Source organism: Thunnus albacares, chromosome 7, assembly GCF_914725855.1.
Source record: "Thunnus albacares chromosome 7, fThuAlb1.1, whole genome shotgun sequence".
Lineage (NCBI taxonomy): Eukaryota > Metazoa > Chordata > Actinopteri > Scombriformes > Scombridae > Thunnus > Thunnus albacares.
The window spans coordinates 12,140,817-12,160,466 of NC_058112.1; the positions used below are offsets into that span (position 1 = coordinate 12,140,817).

General features: G+C 41.5%; 2 protein-coding genes across 15 annotated transcripts in view; one reads left to right on the plus strand and one right to left on the minus strand.

The window, feature by feature from the left end:
- Positions 1 to 15,974, minus strand: LOC122986563 (immunoglobulin superfamily member 22-like). Of its 7 annotated transcripts, none has more exons than XM_044357907.1 (27): positions 15,797 to 15,861; positions 13,697 to 13,754; positions 11,218 to 11,421; positions 10,657 to 10,791; positions 9,527 to 9,663; positions 8,330 to 8,429; positions 8,157 to 8,193; positions 7,653 to 7,824; positions 7,268 to 7,381; positions 6,899 to 7,061; positions 6,284 to 6,396; positions 5,906 to 6,068; positions 4,874 to 5,158; positions 4,625 to 4,749; positions 4,226 to 4,367; positions 3,774 to 3,981; positions 3,583 to 3,671; positions 3,190 to 3,492; positions 2,770 to 2,943; positions 2,408 to 2,536; positions 2,004 to 2,300; positions 1,823 to 1,911; positions 1,519 to 1,711; positions 972 to 1,274; positions 698 to 846; positions 425 to 605; positions 1 to 310 (listed from the first exon to the last, which is right to left on the minus strand). In XM_044357907.1, exons 3-27 carry the CDS (start codon positions 11,393 to 11,395, stop codon positions 243 to 245), a joined length of 4,047 nt encoding a protein of 1,348 aa, XP_044213842.1. In that variant the 5' UTR covers positions 11,396 to 11,421; positions 13,697 to 13,754; positions 15,797 to 15,861; the 3' UTR covers positions 1 to 242. The 7 variants fall into 7 exon arrangements, with proteins under 7 accessions (XP_044213842.1, XP_044213841.1, XP_044213843.1 ...); XM_044357906.1 differs by having other exon boundaries at positions 12,493 to 13,754; XM_044357908.1 differs by lacking the exon at positions 15,797 to 15,861 and adding an exon at positions 14,298 to 14,339 and having other exon boundaries at positions 12,493 to 13,754.
- b4galnt4a (beta-1,4-N-acetyl-galactosaminyl transferase 4a) overlaps positions 15,835 to 19,650 on the plus strand; it is a 148,744-nt gene continuing 144,928 nt past the window's right edge. For 3 of the 8 annotated variants that reach the window (XM_044357916.1, XM_044357917.1, XM_044357918.1), the window contains exon 1: positions 18,361 to 18,448. The gene's annotated coding sequence lies outside the window, so the exon portion shown is untranslated. Of the gene's footprint in view, positions 15,923 to 17,885; positions 17,937 to 18,360; positions 18,449 to 18,981; positions 19,070 to 19,650 lie in introns of those variants that run through there. The other 5 variants (XM_044357914.1, XM_044357912.1, XM_044357915.1 and 2 more) reach the window with 3 other exon arrangements.

Below are 19,650 nucleotides of genomic sequence, written 5' to 3' on the forward strand. Positions count from 1 at the left end.
TCTAGTGTTCATATTGTGTATTACAAGAGCCAGGAAAATTGAGTACAAGCAAGTAGAAAGATGAAAAAACAGCATTTTAAACAGATGACAAGCAATCACAAGCAATCAGTCAAGTCAATCGTAAATCTGATGTATATGTTTCTAATGTCCTAAAGCTTCAACCCTAGCCAAAGTTATTGTAAGTGGCGACAGTACATGCAGAAGGTATGTGGCCAATCAAAGTGCATCTGCCATGGCATGTCTTACAAGATAAGCTTCTCTTTGTTTGCCTGGTTGGTCAGGCTCTCCAGCAGGCCTTTGTCATCTTTATCTGGAAGACATTGTGACATACAGAGAGATAAAGAATTAGTTCAGCAAAGCTTAATACACATTTTTTTCTGTATTAATCCATCGTTACACTCTACTGCCCCTCTCTAAAACTTACCAAAGATCACCAGGCTGCAGGAACACTTGGCCGTCCCCAGTGGATTCTCCAGCACTAGCGTGTATCTACCTCCATCTTTAGCTCCACAGGTAGGGATGACCAGGGTGCACACTCCGTTGGCTGTGCTGTGCCAAAACCGAGGGTTGTCAGAGATCTTCGATTCCCCTTTGTACCAGCAGGCCTATACATGGGAATAACCAACAGATGTTTTATTAATGCAAGGATGTTTTGGGCCAATGCACCACACTGATATCAGAAACATGTCTTTCATACCTTTGGAGTTGGCATGCCTTGATAGGCGCAGCTCATGGTGCAGTCATGGCCTTTGTATACAGCGTGATCCTTCAGTGGCAGCAGGAAAGTAGGTTTCACCTGACGTGATGGTGGAGCATATTCCTTCAACTGAAGGCTGCTGATGCACTCTTAGACACAAATATATAAACAGAGATATATACGTGAAGATAGAAGTACAGGAAAATGAGCAAAAGTGCTCATTTGACACGCCAATCAATGGTGTAACGCTGAAATCAAATGTCCACCCTCTCACCTTTCTCCTTTGCAATGATGAGAGGTTCCTTGGAGTCCAAGGGGTCACTATCTCCAATAGAGTTCTGTGCAACAACCCTGAAGTAGTACTTCCTCCCAGGCAGTAGTCCGGTGACAGTGTACTTGCTGCTGAAGACACGCTCAGCCACCGTAAACCAGGAAGCTGTGCTGGTATCTCGTTTAAGGATGACATAATGTGCTCCCTCATCATCGTCAACCAGGTCTGGGGTGTGATCCCACTGCAGGGTCACCGTGCCTGGGACCTCCTCCACCAGGCGAAGGTTCTTCGGGGGTCGTGGAAAGTCTTATGGAAGGGGAGCAATTGAAGGGGGATGATGAGGAGAAGAAATATTTTATTTGAGCTGCAATATTATTTTGAGGTCAAATATCTTATTTGACCTCAAATTTCTCAAATTTCCACAAAGCCAGAAAAGCAGAGATGTATCCTCCCTGAGTGATTTGTTGTTGGGCAAAATACAGTAAAAAACATTAAAGAAAGCACAAAATTAAAACATAGATGCATAAACAATCAATCCTTCATCACTTACCTGTAATCCTGACATTAACATCATAGTGAGCCTCTCCGTAGTCGTTCTTCAGGTGGGCACGGTAGACGCCAGAGTCAGACCGCTGAGATGAGGAAATGAGGAACTGGGAGTGATTCTGGCTCTTGGTGATGACCTCTCTTCCTGTGGTGAGGATGCCATCCTTGAACCAGGTTACCACTGGGGGAGGTGAAGCCTGTGATGGTGAAGAAGGAAATGAGTGATGACTTGTATTAGTTAGTCTTGAGGCTCAGAAAGACATATCCGATTGTAATCTAACTAGTTCATCTGACTGATGGAGTCTTACACTGAAGCTGAGGTGAAGGCAGAGGGCTGTTCCAGCACGGACCACCATCTGGTTCTTCAGCTTCCCCTGGAGGTCAAACCTGGGTGCCACTTTGTAGGGAATTAAAAAGAAATCAATGAATAGAAAAGAAAAAAACAAATAGAGAAAAGGGGGATTTCAACAGAATGCATTTATATATTACCAGGAGGAGGCAGAGCCAGTACACCCTCCGACAGCTCAATAGGCTCCCCCAGCCCTCCTTCGTTGACAGCCCGAATACGGAAGTGGTACTTCATACGCTCCTGAAGTCCTCCCACAGTGAAGCCAGTACCAGCGATGGGGATCTTAGTGGCTTTCATCCAATCTTTAGCATCTTCAGAGCGGACCTCTAGGATGTAGCCCGAAGGCTCATCTCCCTGCTCTGGAGGGGTCCACCTCAGAGTAATGGAAGAGTTTGTGGAGTCAGAAACACACAGATTCCTCACCAGGCCAGGAGCTCCTGTGAGAGGAAAGCCAGATTTTTTAAATGATGTTAGATAGTCTAGATAATACAGATAAAGAGAAGAAAGGAGGGGAAGGAAATGAAGAAGGCAGCAAAGGACTCACGTATTGGGTCTTTGGCCAGGACAGAATTAGAAATGGTGCTGGGACTTCCTGCTCCAGCCCTGTTTACACTGATCACTCTGAACTCATACTCCACATCATCCACCAGCCCATCCACCACAAATTTAGAATCTAGATAGATACAAATGCAATAGAAGAGTATGTACTTTCAATACAGAAATGAAAATCATATAGGTTAGACACTCTGCGCTATTGCCACTTCTGACAAGTCATGACTTGGTTGACACATGTTAAAATGTCCTTACACATGCATTTCTGTATTGTATGTATAGGCAAGTTAAATATTATCTTACATTTATAGTAACTAGGGCATGATATCTTATTTTACTGCCCTTTAGTCTGACCTGTGAGCAGCTCCTTATTGACCTGCAACCACATGTTGCTGCCCTTCTTCCTCCTCTCGAGATTGTAGCCCAGAACTGGGGCTCCACCATCGTGGCCTGGAGGTGTCCAGCTCACTGTCATGGTGTCCTTGGTTATGTTAGACACCTGGGGCTGGGATGCCATCCCTGGAGGCTCTGGGTGGGTGGATTTAAACAAGAGAAGTATTCTCAAATGCTAAGATATGAAGAAAAGGGAATGTATCTAACAATGAAATGATAATTTCAACGGCTGTGATGATAATGACAGGGAAGAATAATGATGGTATAAGTCTCACCTTTCCTTTGCACATGCATCTGGGTGTTTAAGAGATGATTTTGATGATAGCAGCAATGATGATGATGATGATGACAGCCCTGTGATATGTTCAAATGAGCTCTCACCTATCGGTTCTCCAGCACGCACCTCCTCTGTCTCGAGGGGGTCACTCATTCCCTCCACGTTGACGGCCCTGATGCGATACTGATACGCCTGCCCCTCCTCCACTTTGTCATCGCTGAAGATGGTGGTGCTGCTGTCCACTTCTCCAACTCTGTTCCAGGACTTCTTCCCTGCCACGCGGCGTTCAATCACAAAGCTAGTCACCTGCTTACCCCCGTTGTCCCGGGGAGCCTTCCACTTCATCTTGATACACTTTCCTGAAAGCTCCTGGAACTCAACTTTCCCTTGAGGAGGCTTAGGATGGTCTAGAGAACGTGGCAAAAGAGGAGTCAAGTATTTCAAATCAGCATTAAAGAAAACAGTGTCAACATTGGTTGCCAAAAATTGTCACCCACCAATCACATTGAGGTGCAGGTTAGCAACGGCAGTACCACAGTCGCTCTTTAGGCGAAGCATGATTGCACCGCTGTCCTCTCGTACACATCTGGTTAAACAGGCAGAGGGAGTGGAAATGTTTATACATTTCAGTGCCTTTTAGAAGATCAGAAAATATCTGAGTAGATGATGCCCTTCTCTGCTCACCCACCTGCTGAGTACCAGTGAGGTGCCGTCAGCTGTCCGCTCCACCTTGGTCCTCTCATCCTCCGTGACCTCTACACCGTCCTTGTACCAGGTGACCTTGGGAGGCGGTTTACCTTTGAAGGGGATCTTAATGGTGGCTGTCTGGCCTGCCTTCACAGTCACAGGTTGGGCCCCCAACAAGTCCAGTGCAGAGGAATCAATCTCCGGAGGGTCTAATAAACAATTTTTTTTAATGGATATTTGGATGTAGTTTCAAGTTTTTATTTCATTTTTATTTTGGTTTAATTAATTTCTGGTATAGATTTGGTAGCTTTAGTTTAAACCCCTTGTGTGTAGGATTTGAAAATGTAATAGAAAAAATAGAAAAAAAATCACAGTCTGGATTTAAATATAAATATTGTTTGATTTTGACAGTGCCCCCCCCCCCCTCCCCCACACACACACTCACACACTCACCTGCAATAGTAAGCACAGCCTCACTCTCTGCTCCTTTGGCTCTGAAGGTGTACTTGCCCTCATGGGCATCAGACACACCTGTGAAGATCAGCTTGTGGACAGCTCCTTGTTTGACCACCTGAACCCCACTCTGCTCTGAAATCTGTCGAGTGAAACCCGGGAAAAATACACAACAATGTTTTTTTTTATCATGTGTTAACAAAAAATAAATGCAATTGAAATGGTGGTGATGAAGTAGAGTTTTTAAAGATGGTAGTTTATCACAAAAAATACACCTAATGCTATGTTTGCTTGATATTTAGGTATGAGAGTGGAAGGAGCAAAGACTAGTCAGATAAATTGACAGAAGAAGGATGCATAATGAGGAGACTACAACCTTTTCTTCTCATCATCTCTTACCTCCAGTCCATCCTTCAGCCACACTCCATCCACTTTCTCATCATCAAGGACAACGCACAGCTCTGCAGGGGAGCCTGTCGGACACTGAACATCTGACATACCGCTCTTCACTGAGGCAAAACGCTCTGACATAAAAACATAAAAGAAAAAGAGCTTATTTAGGGTCTTATTTAGTACTTCGTAATTCAATTTTAGTCCTTCAACAAGCTATGTGCCACAGAAAAAGTACAGACGGACAGATTTCATTACCATCCACAGTCAGATTGGCAGAGCTGACATATTCGTGTGAGTCATTGTCCTGAGTACAGACGACCGAGTACTTCCCCTCATCTGTCAGCTCACAGTCCTCGATGATGACCTCTGCCCTCTTTCCCTCACGCATGAAGATGTAGCGACGGCTCGCTGTGATATCACACCCATCCTTCAGCCAGCGAATGTGCACGTCCTTGGAGCTCATCTCACACTCCAGGTGGGCCTTGCCTCTCTCCTGCACACGGACGTTTTTCAAATGGCTGGTAAACTTGATAGGAATCCCTGGACAGTATAGTAAAAAAAAAGAAAAAAAAAAAAGACCAACAATAAGAGAAAGAGTCACTTCAAGGTAGATTTTGTGGTGATTTCTGTATTTTAAACACATGAAAACAAGATTAATCACATCTTAAATGGAAAAACATAATTTTAGATAAGAACAGATCTTTCTTGTGTACCCACTTATTAGTTTACTTTATATTAAGTCCCTACACATACAGCAGACCTTCGTTATAGAATTATGCTTAAAGAACAAGAAAGATAGAGTGTACCAATGAATAACTAATTAACACAACCTCAATTACTATGCTTCTGTTCCTGCAACCCCAGAGGACAGCCACATATCCTTGTGAAGATATTTACATGCCCCAGCTTGCACCTTAGGCAAATAAGCATCTTGTTAGACAGAGGCGTAATAAATGAGCTTGTTGTGAGGAGGGATTTGGTTGGCTTACTTTCAACTCAGCACTAGGAGGGAGGATTTATTATGCTACCCATACATCTTCATTTGGAAGATAGAGGGAAGATAATGTTGTTAAGCATAGCTATGAAGCAACCTCTAATCTCAGGGGAGGAAAAAAAAATAGCAGTAAGTGCTCATCTCCACTGAGTCTGAGGGAGGAAGTTTGTTTCCTTAGAATTGCTTCTGCTAACTCCACTAAAACAGGAAGACACGGCCCTTTTGGGAAAAACAAAACAAAACATAAAACGTTTTTTATGTTGGTGAAACCTATGAAATACTTCCATCCGTACGTTCGATGAAGAGCGGCACAGTGGTGGTGAGGTCTCCGATGCTGATGGTGTAGTCTCCAGTGTCACTGACTTTCACATCTTTAATCTTCAAGGTGTAGGTCAGACCATCTTCAGACAGGGACACGTCGAACTTTTCATCTCTTTTTACTTCCTTTCCTTTTACCTGTCAAAAACACATAAACACACAAACACATCTGGGAAAACGATTTCTTTTCTTTTTTTTCCCTCTTCAATCATGCAATTTCAATCAACCTCCTAGAGGTTTTCCTAGAGACCAAATTTGTGAAATCTCCTCCAGGATGGGACGGTGAATTATTGTTTAATTCTGTAAAAGTGTAATTAAGTCAATCAGTGTGTCTTTTTGAATCAGACACTAACCTTCCAGATGAGTGGTGCGTCTGTCTTCTTGGAAAGACGGACCTCAAACACAGCAGTTTGGCGCTCCGTCACTTTTTTGGGCTTGAAGTCAGACAGGAATTTTAGAGGTTCATCTGAAAGAAAGAAAGGACACAGAAATCACTACAAATTAAAAAGATAAAACATTATTGAAAGATGCCTGGCAATTAGCACTTTCTTATGTGAGTGTTTAGAGTAATATAAGAAAACTAAAAGAGCTCCAAAGACAGGTAATCATCCCTAATTGGTCAAAAAAGAAGTGTTTTGTCAATCTGTGCCCTGTAGACAGAATAGGAGATGAGAGACAGGAAAGGAAACCGAGACTGAGTAGAAGGAATAAGAAAAATGTCATGCACATAGGCAGGTGAGTATGCTCAAATAAAACGTGTCCATCTCTGTTAAAACAATCAAACAAGTCCAAATCAAAGCTCTTGACAGAACACCACATGGCACAGGTGTTCAAGGGTGCAAATGACAAGAAAAAGAGAGCGTGTAAAAACAGAGAGAGTCACACAGAGTAGGTAATACAGTCAATGATGACACTGTCTCTATGAGTTATGAGAGGCGGGAAGGACTTGAGTCTCATTCTGCACTTGCCTATGACATTAAGCCTGGCTGACAGTCTCTTGTCTCCAACCTGGAGAGCGTAGGTGCCCATGTCACTGAGTCTCACGCTAGAGATGCACAGCATGTGCTTGGTTCCCATCTGTTTCACTTCGTATTTCCCATGAGAGTACTGGATCCGCAGCAGCTCCGTGCCCTGAATCGTAAATAAAATGTCTGGATGAGTGGAGAACTCACAAGTGGTTTATGTAATGGAAAATTCTCTCTCGCTCTCTCTCTCTCTCTCTCTCTCTCTCTCTCTCTCTCTCTCTCTCTCTCTATATATATATATATATATATATATATATATATACACACACACTGTGACACACTAACACAACAGTCAGACATTGATTTTTTCACCAGAAACCACTGCATCCTGATGTTTGGATCTTTCAGTTCCAGGATGGTGTCAAACACAACATTGGTGTCAGGTTTGGCAGTGATGTCCTCCAGGGGCTTCAGCACGCGCACCATCTGGAAAAAAAAATAATCAAATAATCAAACATTTATTTATATATTTTAAACAAACCACTTAAGTGACGAAATGACACCGCAAAGTATTTTCCTATGTTCACATTAGTTGTCTTGAGTGTAACCATGCGACATACCTTTGTTCCCATGGCTATGCTGTGACATTAAACATTCAGCTCTATTTTAAGATTTTTTTCCCATATCATATCCCAAACCTTTTCATCTTTATCTGATCCTCCAGTATGTGAACAAGCTCTCTGTATGACAGGCCCACCTCCACCTCCACTTTCTTCTTCATCTCTTTCAGCTTCTTGAGGATGCCTCTGAAGTCGGTGAAGCCGTGCTCGGCACAGATCTTCTCGTAGTCCTTCTTGTCAGCTCCAGCCAAGATCTTTAGCATCTCCTCCTCTGTAGGTGGCTTCCTCTCCTCTCTCTTCTCCACACTGCTGCACAAGGAGAAAGTTCTCAGGAGGCAGCAAAGCATGCATGTGTGTTTATGTGCACGTGCATAGGTGGATGCCAGGTTTGTGTATGTATGCGTGCGTGTATGTCTGACAGTATGGGCATATGTGCGATGACAGCTCAGAAGCATCTTCCTCTGCCCCTGCGGCAACACTGGCACACAGTGGAGCTCTTTAGATCTCGTCCTGTAGATATTTCTGGATGCATGCAAAAAAAGAGGAAAGAACCTGGGGGTGGATCAGAGAAAGCTCCATCACACCTTGACAGGTTTTGGGAGTGTCAGGGGCAGTATTAGACAACATGCTTGTGTTCTTACCGTTTCTTCAGCATCTTTTTGAAGTCCAAGGCTGGATCTAGAAACAAAAAGAGAGAATCTTCACCAGAGGCGCTGAGTGAAAACAGCATGTAAACTAAGCTGAAATCTTCTAAACAACTTATCAGGACTAAGAAAGGTTCACACAATATATCATATGAAACAGTTAGACTCACTTTCTGTAACAATGAGGGATACAGAGTAGATAGCCTCTCCATGCTGGTTGGAGGTGATGCATTTATAGACATCAGCATCCCCCAGTGTGAGGTTTTTAATCTGAAGTGGAAGAAACACATCAAATGAATGAGAGCGGCTTGATTGATGCTCACTGTAACTTATAACTGTAACCTGTAACTGTAACCCTATGCAGATGTACCCACTCTATTACAAAGTAATGAAAGTAAAGATACACAAATATTTGAAACAGCCGTATTGTCACATCATCATCTGGTCACTTTAGATTCCACTGCAGTGCTTATTTGGAGCAGAGGGAGGCAGTGCAATGCTAGGAATACCTTGTCAACATTTAGCGCTGCAACTTAACAGTCATCCCTCACCAGAGAAACAGATGGCATGGGGAGATGCATATGTCAGCACCCACAAGTTAATTGCTTTATAATAGCTATTTAAGCTTCACTTAAGCTCCCCGGCTGGTACAGAGAAAGCGCTAAATCCACTCCAGAGTGGTTATAGATAAAAGGATCAGAGAGAGTTTTTTTCCCCTATCTACTTTTCCTCATGATGCATGGTGTGCTGTCTGGGTTGACAGCACCAAGATGGCAGAGCCCCTCGGCTTAATGATACTCTGTATAGAGCCGCTGCGGCAGTCTGTTATGGTCACATTCACATTTTTAAGTACTGCATTTTCACTCTTTACTGTCTTGGTAAATGTGTTATGATTTAAACACATACGGATTCATTAAAGAAATGCTTACAGATACCAGTGATCCACTCATACACAACTTTTGGAATACATACATGACATCTGTGTGTGTGATGGATTTGTCTTAAAAATAAGGCATTGCTTCATCACAGCCATCAATGAAGCAAATATGACAACCAGAAAGCACAAATATACGCAATGCTACCTTGTATTTATAGTCTGATGTGACTGAAATAAAACAAATATTAACTCAATTTCAGTTTCTTGTTTGACATTAGTCATTGTACAATTATATCAATTATAACAACAAAATGATCAAAATGATCTTCTGAGAGACTCATTGTAGATCTGAATCAACACAAAGTTAATTTCAATATCAGAGAAGTTGTTTTCTTTTATCACAGCCTTGGTTTCTGTTTCAGAAGAGAAAACAGTGGGATCCTTTAATAAGAGAGGCGCATTGTAAAGCTGTGTGGTTATATTGTCAAACCTTGAGTATATACTGATGGTTGATATTGTCATAGAAAGGCTTTGTTGCATCAGACAGCGGACACCCACTGGCTCGTTCCCAGCTGACACTGGGCTGGGGATTCCCTGTCACCTTCGCCTTGAACACTGCGTTGTCACCTATGAATGACAGACGAGACTGCTTGAGAATGATTAGATGTAGAGAAACCACTGTTGCATTACCAATTGATTTTTGAGACATAGTTATGATTTTTAAATCATATTGATGCAATAAAACTGAATGTTTCATGTTACCTCTCTGTCTCTCTCTCTTGTCTTTTTCTGTTTTCCCTTTCAGGCCATACCTGTAAGGTCAGTCCATGAATGCTAATGCTATGGCTACTCTGCAGTGTTCTGCATATTGTGACAGGCTACCTTCTACAATCCTCTTAATCTGTAATTCACAGGTGGAGTCAGGGTAAATAACACTCAGACACCTGCAGTTTATGCAGAACAGGCACTAGTATTCAGCAGAGGCAACAAAGGCTTTCTTGTGTGGAGGTCACCGACATCTCACAAACCCTATCACAGTATCTTTGTGCTTTGTGAGGTCTTTGTCAGGACTTTGATATCAGATTGGATTTACTGTACCTTCACCCAGACAGAAAAATGGTTATATCTGGAGTTTACACATTGCAGCAAACTTTTACTTTAACTTTTTCCCCAGTGGAGTTGAACTTGTGTCAACTGAAGTTTCTAGGCAAACTATGGGCATGAATCTAAAATTAGCTTGCACGTAGTTCTCTTGTAATCTCAAGGGCTCACAGTTGTTTACAATGCAATGGGAAGAGAGATATTAGGGGACACTAGGGGCATTTCTTGAATTTTCAAGGTACTGTGGGGATGGAAAGAGAGAATTCCCACATACTGTCCCTTAACTTGCAATAAACTCTATTAAAGATACAATGTTTCAGTCTTTAGACCTTACCTGATGAAGGTCTAACAACCAAAACTTTAATGAAGTTTATTGCAAGTAAAAGGACAGTGTGCAGGAATTCTCTGTTCTGTTGCCTATGGACATTTCCTCCCACACAGCTGTCTACAAGTAACTGAAGGTGTGCATGAGCCTTTACAGTTAAGGTACTGTAGGATACAAGGAGCAGTTCACCTCACCCTCTTGGGCTGTGATGGGGCGCAGTTTCTCCTCAAAATCTGGGACAGACTCTCCCTCAGGGACGTGGGTGGATTTCTGTACCTGGCTGAAGGACTCCACCACAGCTGAGGACTTACGCTGAACCCCAGAGTGCTCTGAAGGAGTATAAAGGACATTCACATCAACAACATCATCATGCACAAAGAGGCAAACCATCCTAGAGCAGCCTTACATGCAAATGTGATGTTTTCATCACTTTCAATGGTGCTTGTTGCACTGTAGTACTGAAAAATGTAGTTAATGTGCTTTATCATTGGTCTGCATTTGGGCAGGAGCTTAAAATGACAGGCTGGTGTCATTTAGTCATCACAGTTCAAAATGCACATAGCTTTAAGACATTAAGACAAAATGCAGGTAAGAAAAGTCCACTATAGGTACTTTTTATTTATTACTATTATTATTATTGTTAATTTTGTTATTATTGCTCATTGTATCCCCAACTGTCTCATGCCATTTCTCATAATAAAATTTGCTCTATTAAAGAACATAGCACATGAAGGGAAGATCATCACGTTTCCTACCATCCATGGTCCTCAACAAGCCCTGAGACACTCTCCGCAGCTTGGTGGAGCTCATGGAAGAGGTAAAAGTTGAGGAACTGGAGGAGGAGGAGGAGGACATCTGCATTTCTGGTATCTGCCTTATCTGACCCATCTGCTCCATCCTGCCCCCTGTGGCCTGGAGGAGTTCTTCTGCCATGGTGGTGATATTAAGGTGGTGTCTGGCTGTTGATGGATGCAAATAAAGATGCAAAAAGATATCTTACAAGTGGTAAAATGACAGAAGCGGACAATACTCATTTGACTCCATTCCATAGAGTCTCGTTATGTGTAACATCTTTTAGTCCTGATATATTGCCTCCAGTAGATAAGAGGGACCTGAGGGATAGAGGACGATCTTAACCATTTTCTCTAAATTCATGCAGAGAATGTGCAAAGCAGACATCGCCTTGTCTTTGTGCATTTGTATGTGCGTGTATGTGTGTGTAGGCTTGCGCGTTTGCATGCACGTGCATGCGTCGGACACACTTCTCCGCTGTGTCTTAGTGGTAATTGGGTTTGTGTTTCTAGAAGTATGCCCCCAAAAAATTACTGAAACCCACCTCCCTTCCCCTGTTGTCCCCTGCCCTTTCCTTGCTCTATCATCCTCCTTTCAGCAGTGACTACAATAGTCATTTGCCTTTGCCAGACTCAAACAAAGATCCAATTAAAAAGGTAATCCACATACCTGCTGTGTGCGATAAGGCATTGTGTTTGTACCACTGATGAACCGTGCTCTTCCTTCTTCTTACTTTGAATTAGGATTCCTCCCTCATGCCCAGTCCACATTTCTGTCTCTCTGTATGTGTGTGAGCTGTGCATTTGTGCCTGCACACGTATAATGTATAATGCATACACTTTACCCGTGGCTGAAGGAAGAAGATTAGCCACATTACAACTGTTTAATGCCAAGTACCAGCAGGAGTCAAGCTCCAGTGTCTCCTACTAATTAAAAATGTGTCACTCACTTTATCTGCTTATGAAACTTCAGTACTCATATAAAACTCACATAAAGCCCAGGGTGCATGATCATGTCTATATTTGTGAGCCAGTATGAAAATATAGAATTGTTTTCTTTCGCTGACAGCCTGGTTTTAGTATGTAAATGTCAAGCCAAAGGAACAATTAACCACAAGATTAGCCTCTAAATGTAAAACGTAAATCCAACAAGTAATTATGTGAGTTTTGCTTCCTGCAGCAAATATATTACATGTTGGAGTTATGGAACTAATTAGTGGTGTAAGCTTTGATACCTACCAAAGGAAGTTGTTTTTAAGCGGCTGCAGCAAACTCTCTGATGGTATAACTGTACAGTCTAAAGCAGTAGCAAGTGACTCACAGCTACAAAGTGCTGAACAGGTTGCTGTCTCACTGCAAGTGGAACACGAGAACATCTCTTCTTCCTCCCTACCTCTCTGGCTCTTTGTTCAGTGTCCTTGATCTCTCTCTTTCTCACAGCATCCAGCATGGCAAATTGCAAAAGGATTTTTCCTCTCCTCCCATGGCTCCGTTATTTCAGAAGACACACAGCCAACCAAACTTACTTGTTACAGCAAAGCCTTTACTGTCTTTTCAGATTCAGTCAGCGCCCCGGGTTCCTGGTTTAACTGCTTCCAGCCCAAATGTCTCCTCTTATGATGTTCTTAATCCACTCACTGCTCCCCTCTCTGTGGCACTCCTGCCAGCTGGGTCTCTGATGCTGTCTTGGTTCCTTTTTGGTGGATGAGCCAAGGCTGGGGCACTCAGCTTAAACACCTGCTGTGTCTTGTCTCTGGACAAATAAGGCTCTGATCTGGCCTGAGTTTGTTGGTCTATGCTGTCCTGGGCTGGACCAATACATCATATTAATATTTCCCACTGGTCAGTTAGTCTGAGCATCCACTGAGGGCTGTCTCACACTAGTATATCTGAACATTAACATGCTCCAAAGAGCATGTGGTGATGGAGAGTTTCTAGCAGGCTCTGGCTCTGAGGCATGTCTTCCCACGTGCGTCAGTGCCAGAGGTCTCAGTGTATCATTAAAAAAAAATGCAATATGCAACAGTTTTAACATACATTAAACAATAGTACATGAATTATAAATGATCATTCTCTGTTGGTCTGTGACCTTGTACTTGCCTCTTCAGTGCTTTAGGTTTATACCATCTGTTGTGAGTTTGTCCAGCACTGAATAATGGTTATCAAGGTGAGGCTAGAGCATCAACAGGACAACCCATGATGCACGACGAACCCCTGACACACGATGAACTAGCGATGTAACTCACTCATAATCACTGGTACACACAGATTTACTTGGGAGAGTAGACATGGCAAGAAAGAAGCTGATCGTCTTCAAAGGCACAAGATATTATAGATATATGTCTGAGCACAGTACAGCATGAGGTGTTACACTTGCCTCTTTTTCCCCAGATAAGACTGTGCTCAGAGCACGGTGGAGGAAGAGAAGGATGAAGATATTTACCAGGCCCTGCACTGAGATCTTTTCCTTGGTATTTTTTCTGGGAAGACGTTTAAGCAACCTGGGAGAAATAACATTCTACAGTTTTTAAGAGGCCAATTAATTGTGGATATTTTATGCACTGATTCCAGCATCTACATTTGACTATTTTTAGGCCATCAAAAAAAGTAAAGTTGACCATGTTGGGAGGTGCAATTAACTTATAGAACCTATAAACGAATTGATTTGACAGAAATGTGAAATATGTAAACAATAACTAAACAATTAAAGCCCAACAAGATTTAATTGTTGCTATCTACTCAGAATTTTCTGACACCAGTAAAATGGAGGGGCTTTCTGAATTCAGTATTTCTGACTATGGTCCTGATTTTTAATATTATTATGATGTACTGCAGCAAAACTGTTGCTTTTGATGATTATATAATTTTGAGTGATTGCTGACACTACATCATCTTAGTTGATAAGAAGAAATCAGAACAAGCTGATGTCAGTGGTTAAATGATGCAAGGTATTGAGTCCATTTCACAGACGTTTTTAGCAGGGTGAACACAGTCAGCTAATTTCATAATGTCACTTAATTAAGCTTTAAGAAATGGATCCACACCAAGAAGGTAGCTCCCAGCCTGAAAAGTAATACGGAAATGCGGAAGTGCCTTAAACCTGCATTCTTTACAATTGCCAGCAGGGAGTGACTCCACTGTTTGCAGAAATAAGTCCGATTATTTGGAAGTCTATGAGAAAATGACCCTACTTCCTACTTGATTTATTACCTCAGTAAACTCTTTCCTAATGAGTTTATGGTCTAAATCGCTAGTTTCAAGTCTTCTTCAATACATCATGGTGTTCATTTTGTAAATTATGGTCCCAGTTAAAGTAAAATAGACGATAAAGCAGCGTACGCTTTAGGGCGTGGCTACCTTGTGATTGACAAACCGCTACCACAGTCACAACGTTCATTAACGTTCATCAACGTTCGTAACGTCACCATGGCGTAACCCCAGATTCACAGAGTATAGGCGTAGCTGCCGCTATTTTAGTGTGTTTTCAGTTCATGAAAGTTAATTGTAACATTTTGGTCGCCTAAAAAGTCTTGTTCAGCGTTTTGCTGTACTAAAAGACCCTCTAAGGAGTCAGCTGTTCAGTTTTTCCGGTGAGCAATTTAGCCATAATTAGCATTACCATTAGCATTATCACAGTCAACCATAGACTGTCAATGTTATTTGCACCTGTGTTTTCTTTCCAGTCAAAATGTCTGCTATTAAAGGGGTCTAATGGGCCAACGTGGGTCTAGCCAGCTGTTTATTAACCTAAAAGTTTTGGAAATTACCGAAGTCCTGAATCCCGAGATTAATGCTTTTTCTCATTGAGATGGTAAAATGGGGGGAAAAAAATGTTTACTTTTGTTGCCTATATTTCTATTAATATGGTATTTTTTTTTATGTAAATGTGACATTATATTTAAAACTAGAATGTGCATTTCCAGAAGAAATTGCTGTTAGCTGATTAGACCTCTAGCTTTTTTAAATTTTGTAGCACCACCAAAAGGTGAAATTGTATCAAACGCTACGGACTTGTTCAGCACCCTTGCCTGTTCTGCATTGCCAAATTTGGTTGCAAATGAATGATACATTTAGGAGATATAGTAGTTTATGTGTATTAGGCCACACCCTCAAAGATTTGGTAACCAATTACAGAGAAACAGTAGGAGATATCCCAAAACGAAGACAAGTTTTGTTCAGGTTATCAAAATATGGTATGTATCAAGTTTGGTGAAGATAGGATTTGACAAAACATGCTCAATAAAAACCACAAACTGTGTTTACCAAAAAATGCAAAATGACAGAGGCATTTTATCGGCACAGATGGGTGTGGCCATAACCATAGACTGATTTCAGCCAAGGAACCCACAGTTGCTTGCAGGAGTCACACAATAACAATATTTATTATTCAGCTCATGAAAGTGGGAAATGTAGAACAAAGGAAATATAGAAAAAAAGGGAAAAAAGAAATATAGAAAGAAGGAAGAAAACAAAAAAGCAAAAAAGGAAAAGGACAAAAAACAAAGGAAAAGACACACTCCCTCAGGCTGTCTTTCACACTAACCTGGCATGCTTTCACAGGGCCCAGTGGAGCGTGCTGGTGGGGCTCTACTGACAGAGGAAACTGCTGCGCTGAGATGGAAAACATGGACATCATGGTGGTGATTGGGAGGAGGTTGATTGCACAATAGTAGGTCTGAAAGACAGAGTACAGAATTGCAATGATATTTAAAGAGCAGCATTGGGAGTCTGATTGGCTAGAGGAACGAAAAATCATATTCCACTATCCAGGAAGACGTGCCAACTCTCTACTATTGTAGAGAACTGCTGCTGCAAAAGCTACTGCTCCAGCAGCAATTTTTAAAATTTTGTAGTGCCGCCCACAGGTGAAATTGTATCAAATGCTAATACTTTGGCACTTGTAGTTGAGATTCCAACTTTCAAACTGATGGGGATCATTCCTCCCATAGAATGCCATTAAAAAATGTAATCTTTCAAAAATAGATAAAATCACCGGAAGATGCTAGAAAAAAGAGAAGTAACAGTATAATAGTAACATAAATACAAAACCAAACATTTAACTAAATAAAATAAATCCCCCCATACTTGATCTAATCCATGATATCAATGATGATGTCGTTTAGATCTTAAAAGCAGGAAGTGGTTCAGTGCCTCCCTCTTTTGTCTCCTGAAAGCACAGTGAGTATATGGTAAGTTACAACCAAAGCTAATCTATAACTCAAGAAACTATGGACTTAAATCAATCAACAATAAATGAACTTAAATACTTGTCTGTCTCGATTAGACCATAAATGCAGATGTAAATGAAGCTGTTACATCCCTGAAAAATGTCCAGGGGATAAAGGGAGTGACACATATAAAAGTGAGCCTAGGAGAATGAAGGAAAGGGAAATGGATGTAACCAAAATTAAGACTTTATTTGTAACAACAAAATAACTATAGCAGTAACTCAAAGTGAGGGGGTGGGAGGGGGCAGTACACCTATAACAGAGACAATAGTAACAGTTAACCCAAGTGAAGACAAAGTTCAAAAACAATCTTCACCCTCCCTTCATAAAGGAGTAAACCAAAACCTACTGATCCTGGTACATAGCCGCTTGAGGATTAAGAGGGTTTGCAACCACCAAGGTTTGCACACAGACTGCCAAAATGGCCCAAGGGCCCGGTCTGCACTGTTCTCTAGGGCCCAATCCCAATATCCACACTCATGGACTCACGGACTTTGAGGTGTGTCCCCACAAAATCCGTGAGGGTTTAGGGCTGTCCCACTATCAAATCATCAAGTGCATGAGGGCTCTCTGCCAGACATTTTGAGTCCTTTATGCATACTTTCTGTAAGTCCCAATAAAAAGTCCCAAACCCACAATCATACTTAACATGTTTTGGTGCCATCAAGCTAACATGATATGTCGCAAAGTGCTGTCCAATTCCTATTTAAACCTTCTCAAGCCCTTGCAGCCTCTTGCACTCAATCACCTACCAGGTGACGTCAATTAAGTCCATGAGGGTTCAGGGCTTAGGGCTTAGGGGGGACAGTGGGATTGAGCCTAGGTCTTTATCCAGACCCTGATGAGTGAGTGAACACCAGTGTCCTTAATCACTCACTGTAGCTGCAAGGAGGGGGAAGGGCAGTACCTGAGGAGAGGCACAAAAGAGAAAAACAAAACACACATACACGACACTAAGGCTGTAATAATAACAAAATGAAGCTAAACACAAGCACATTGCATGTGACAGCAATGCTACAATGCTAACAAATGTTAAACTGGCTAAACAAACAAATGAAAAGTATGGAAAGAAATACAAAGTGTAATGGTGACAATGACATGATGTGGTCCACTCACTTTTTCACAGCCTCTAAAAACTATTCAAATAAAACAATCCTAGAACTACTTTTCTCCTCTGATCTGAAGATTTTATCTATCCAATACTGAAATAGTCAAAACCTTTCAAAATAGTCAAAAGTTTTTTTAACCAGGAAAATTTAAGCTAATTAGTTTGGTTTTGGATATAAATAGCTTGACTGAACCAGTAAATATTGAACTGTCTTACTGTTGAAAATTGTTTGTACGGTAAGTCCTTCATATATTTTAAGTGAACTTATAACTGTAATCATTTATCTTTCCTCCTAGGCTCAACTGGAACATGAGTACTGAGGTTCCTTGAGCTTCAAAGAAATCTCGGTATGATGTAGTATACTGAAATAGTATGTGCTTGAATGTTTAATTTTATTAACCATGCACTCAAGGGTTCCCCCAGCGCTACTACTCCTGCCAAATCTGAAGTGGCTACTGGCCTTTGACTCAATCAACTTAAAGATTAATCAACTAAACCACACTTAAAGAGCCTGGCAAGATGCCGCCAGACCTGTGGAGGGCTGTCAGCAGTGTTAGTTTATGTGTTCTTTTTAAACTTAGGTTTGAGACTTATTTACAGCAGTCTTGATTGTCATAGAAATTGTACCGTTGTCCGAGAGCCTCTGGACAAAGACTGTCAGTTTTCAGCAAAAGCTGAGGGAAAACATTTTGGAAATGGCAATGAAGTTTTGATTACCAGGCTTCCTCAGTCCAGCCTCTCAGGCAAGGGAAGTAGAGCCAGAGGCAAGCAACAAACTGACGCTGGCGCCATCATACTGTCTGTCTGTCTGCTGCTTTCGGGAGACATTCACCAGTGTCCTGGACCAAACAACTCACAGGTGAGATACGGGATCGATGTCAGTCTGGGTTTTTACAGTCCTAACTGTGAGGAGGTGGTGAGAGCTAATGCTAAAGCAGTTGCTTGTGATTTTTGTGATATATTTGTTGACATAAAATGTGGAAATATCACATCAAAAACCTATGATCTGGCTGTGAGGAGTGACTAACATTCCCCTGGTGTGCAATGGATGCTGCTTGAAGGAATGTGTCCCGCGAATGTGTTTGATGGTGCCCTGGAGGAACCTGTCGCTCTGATGAGGGTTTGTTTGATACTTGGAAAGATCCTGATGTTTTATTCATTTGGAGAGGACTTCACTTTATTCATATAAATGCAAGGAGCTTTTTGCCTAAGCTTGAGGAGATCAAGCTGTTTGTAGTTACTTCTAAAACTGCTGTGATTGCAGTATCCGAGACATGGCTTCATAGCTCCGTTCAAGACGCAGAAATTGAGCTCACCAGTTATTCTGTCTACTAGCGTGATCACAACAGAAATGGAGGTGGGGTATGCTTGTTTGTAAGGAGTGATCTAACATTCAATACGCAAGCCAACTTCCAGGTGGACTGTTTGGAAACGGCGTGAATTGAACTGCTACTTCTCAAGACTAAACCCATTATTATTGGTGAGTGTTACAGACCTCCTAAGCAAACTGACTTTTATGAGCTTTTAAGAATAATGTATGCATGGAGTAGGAATGTATTACATTGGGTGAATTTAATACAAACTTGTTATTGCCTCCTAATAAGAGTTGTTTAGTTAAATCATTTTCAAACATCTGTAAGGTGTTTGGTTTGCAACAACTTATTACTGAACCTACTACAATATGTGTAGATAGCCAGTCCATATTGGACTTGATATTGGCCTAAGAGTGTAAAAAGTTCCCCAAATCTGGCGTCCTTGATATTGCTTTAAGTGATCATGAAATAATTTTTTGCACTTGTAAGATATCTAAATTACAGATAAATATTGGAAATCACCACTCTGTTAAGTGTGCTAACAACTCAAGTTCCTGTGTCGCAGAACAAGGCTTTTTGACTTTTCTGTTAAGAAACTTCTCGTGTCATCATTGATACAGTTTAATTTCAATTATGCATGTTCTGCTTGGTACAGTGGTTTGACAGCTAAACTTAGTAACATACTGCAGGTGATGCAAAATAATAGTATTCGGTATTTATTAAATGCATCCCCTTGAACTCATGTCGA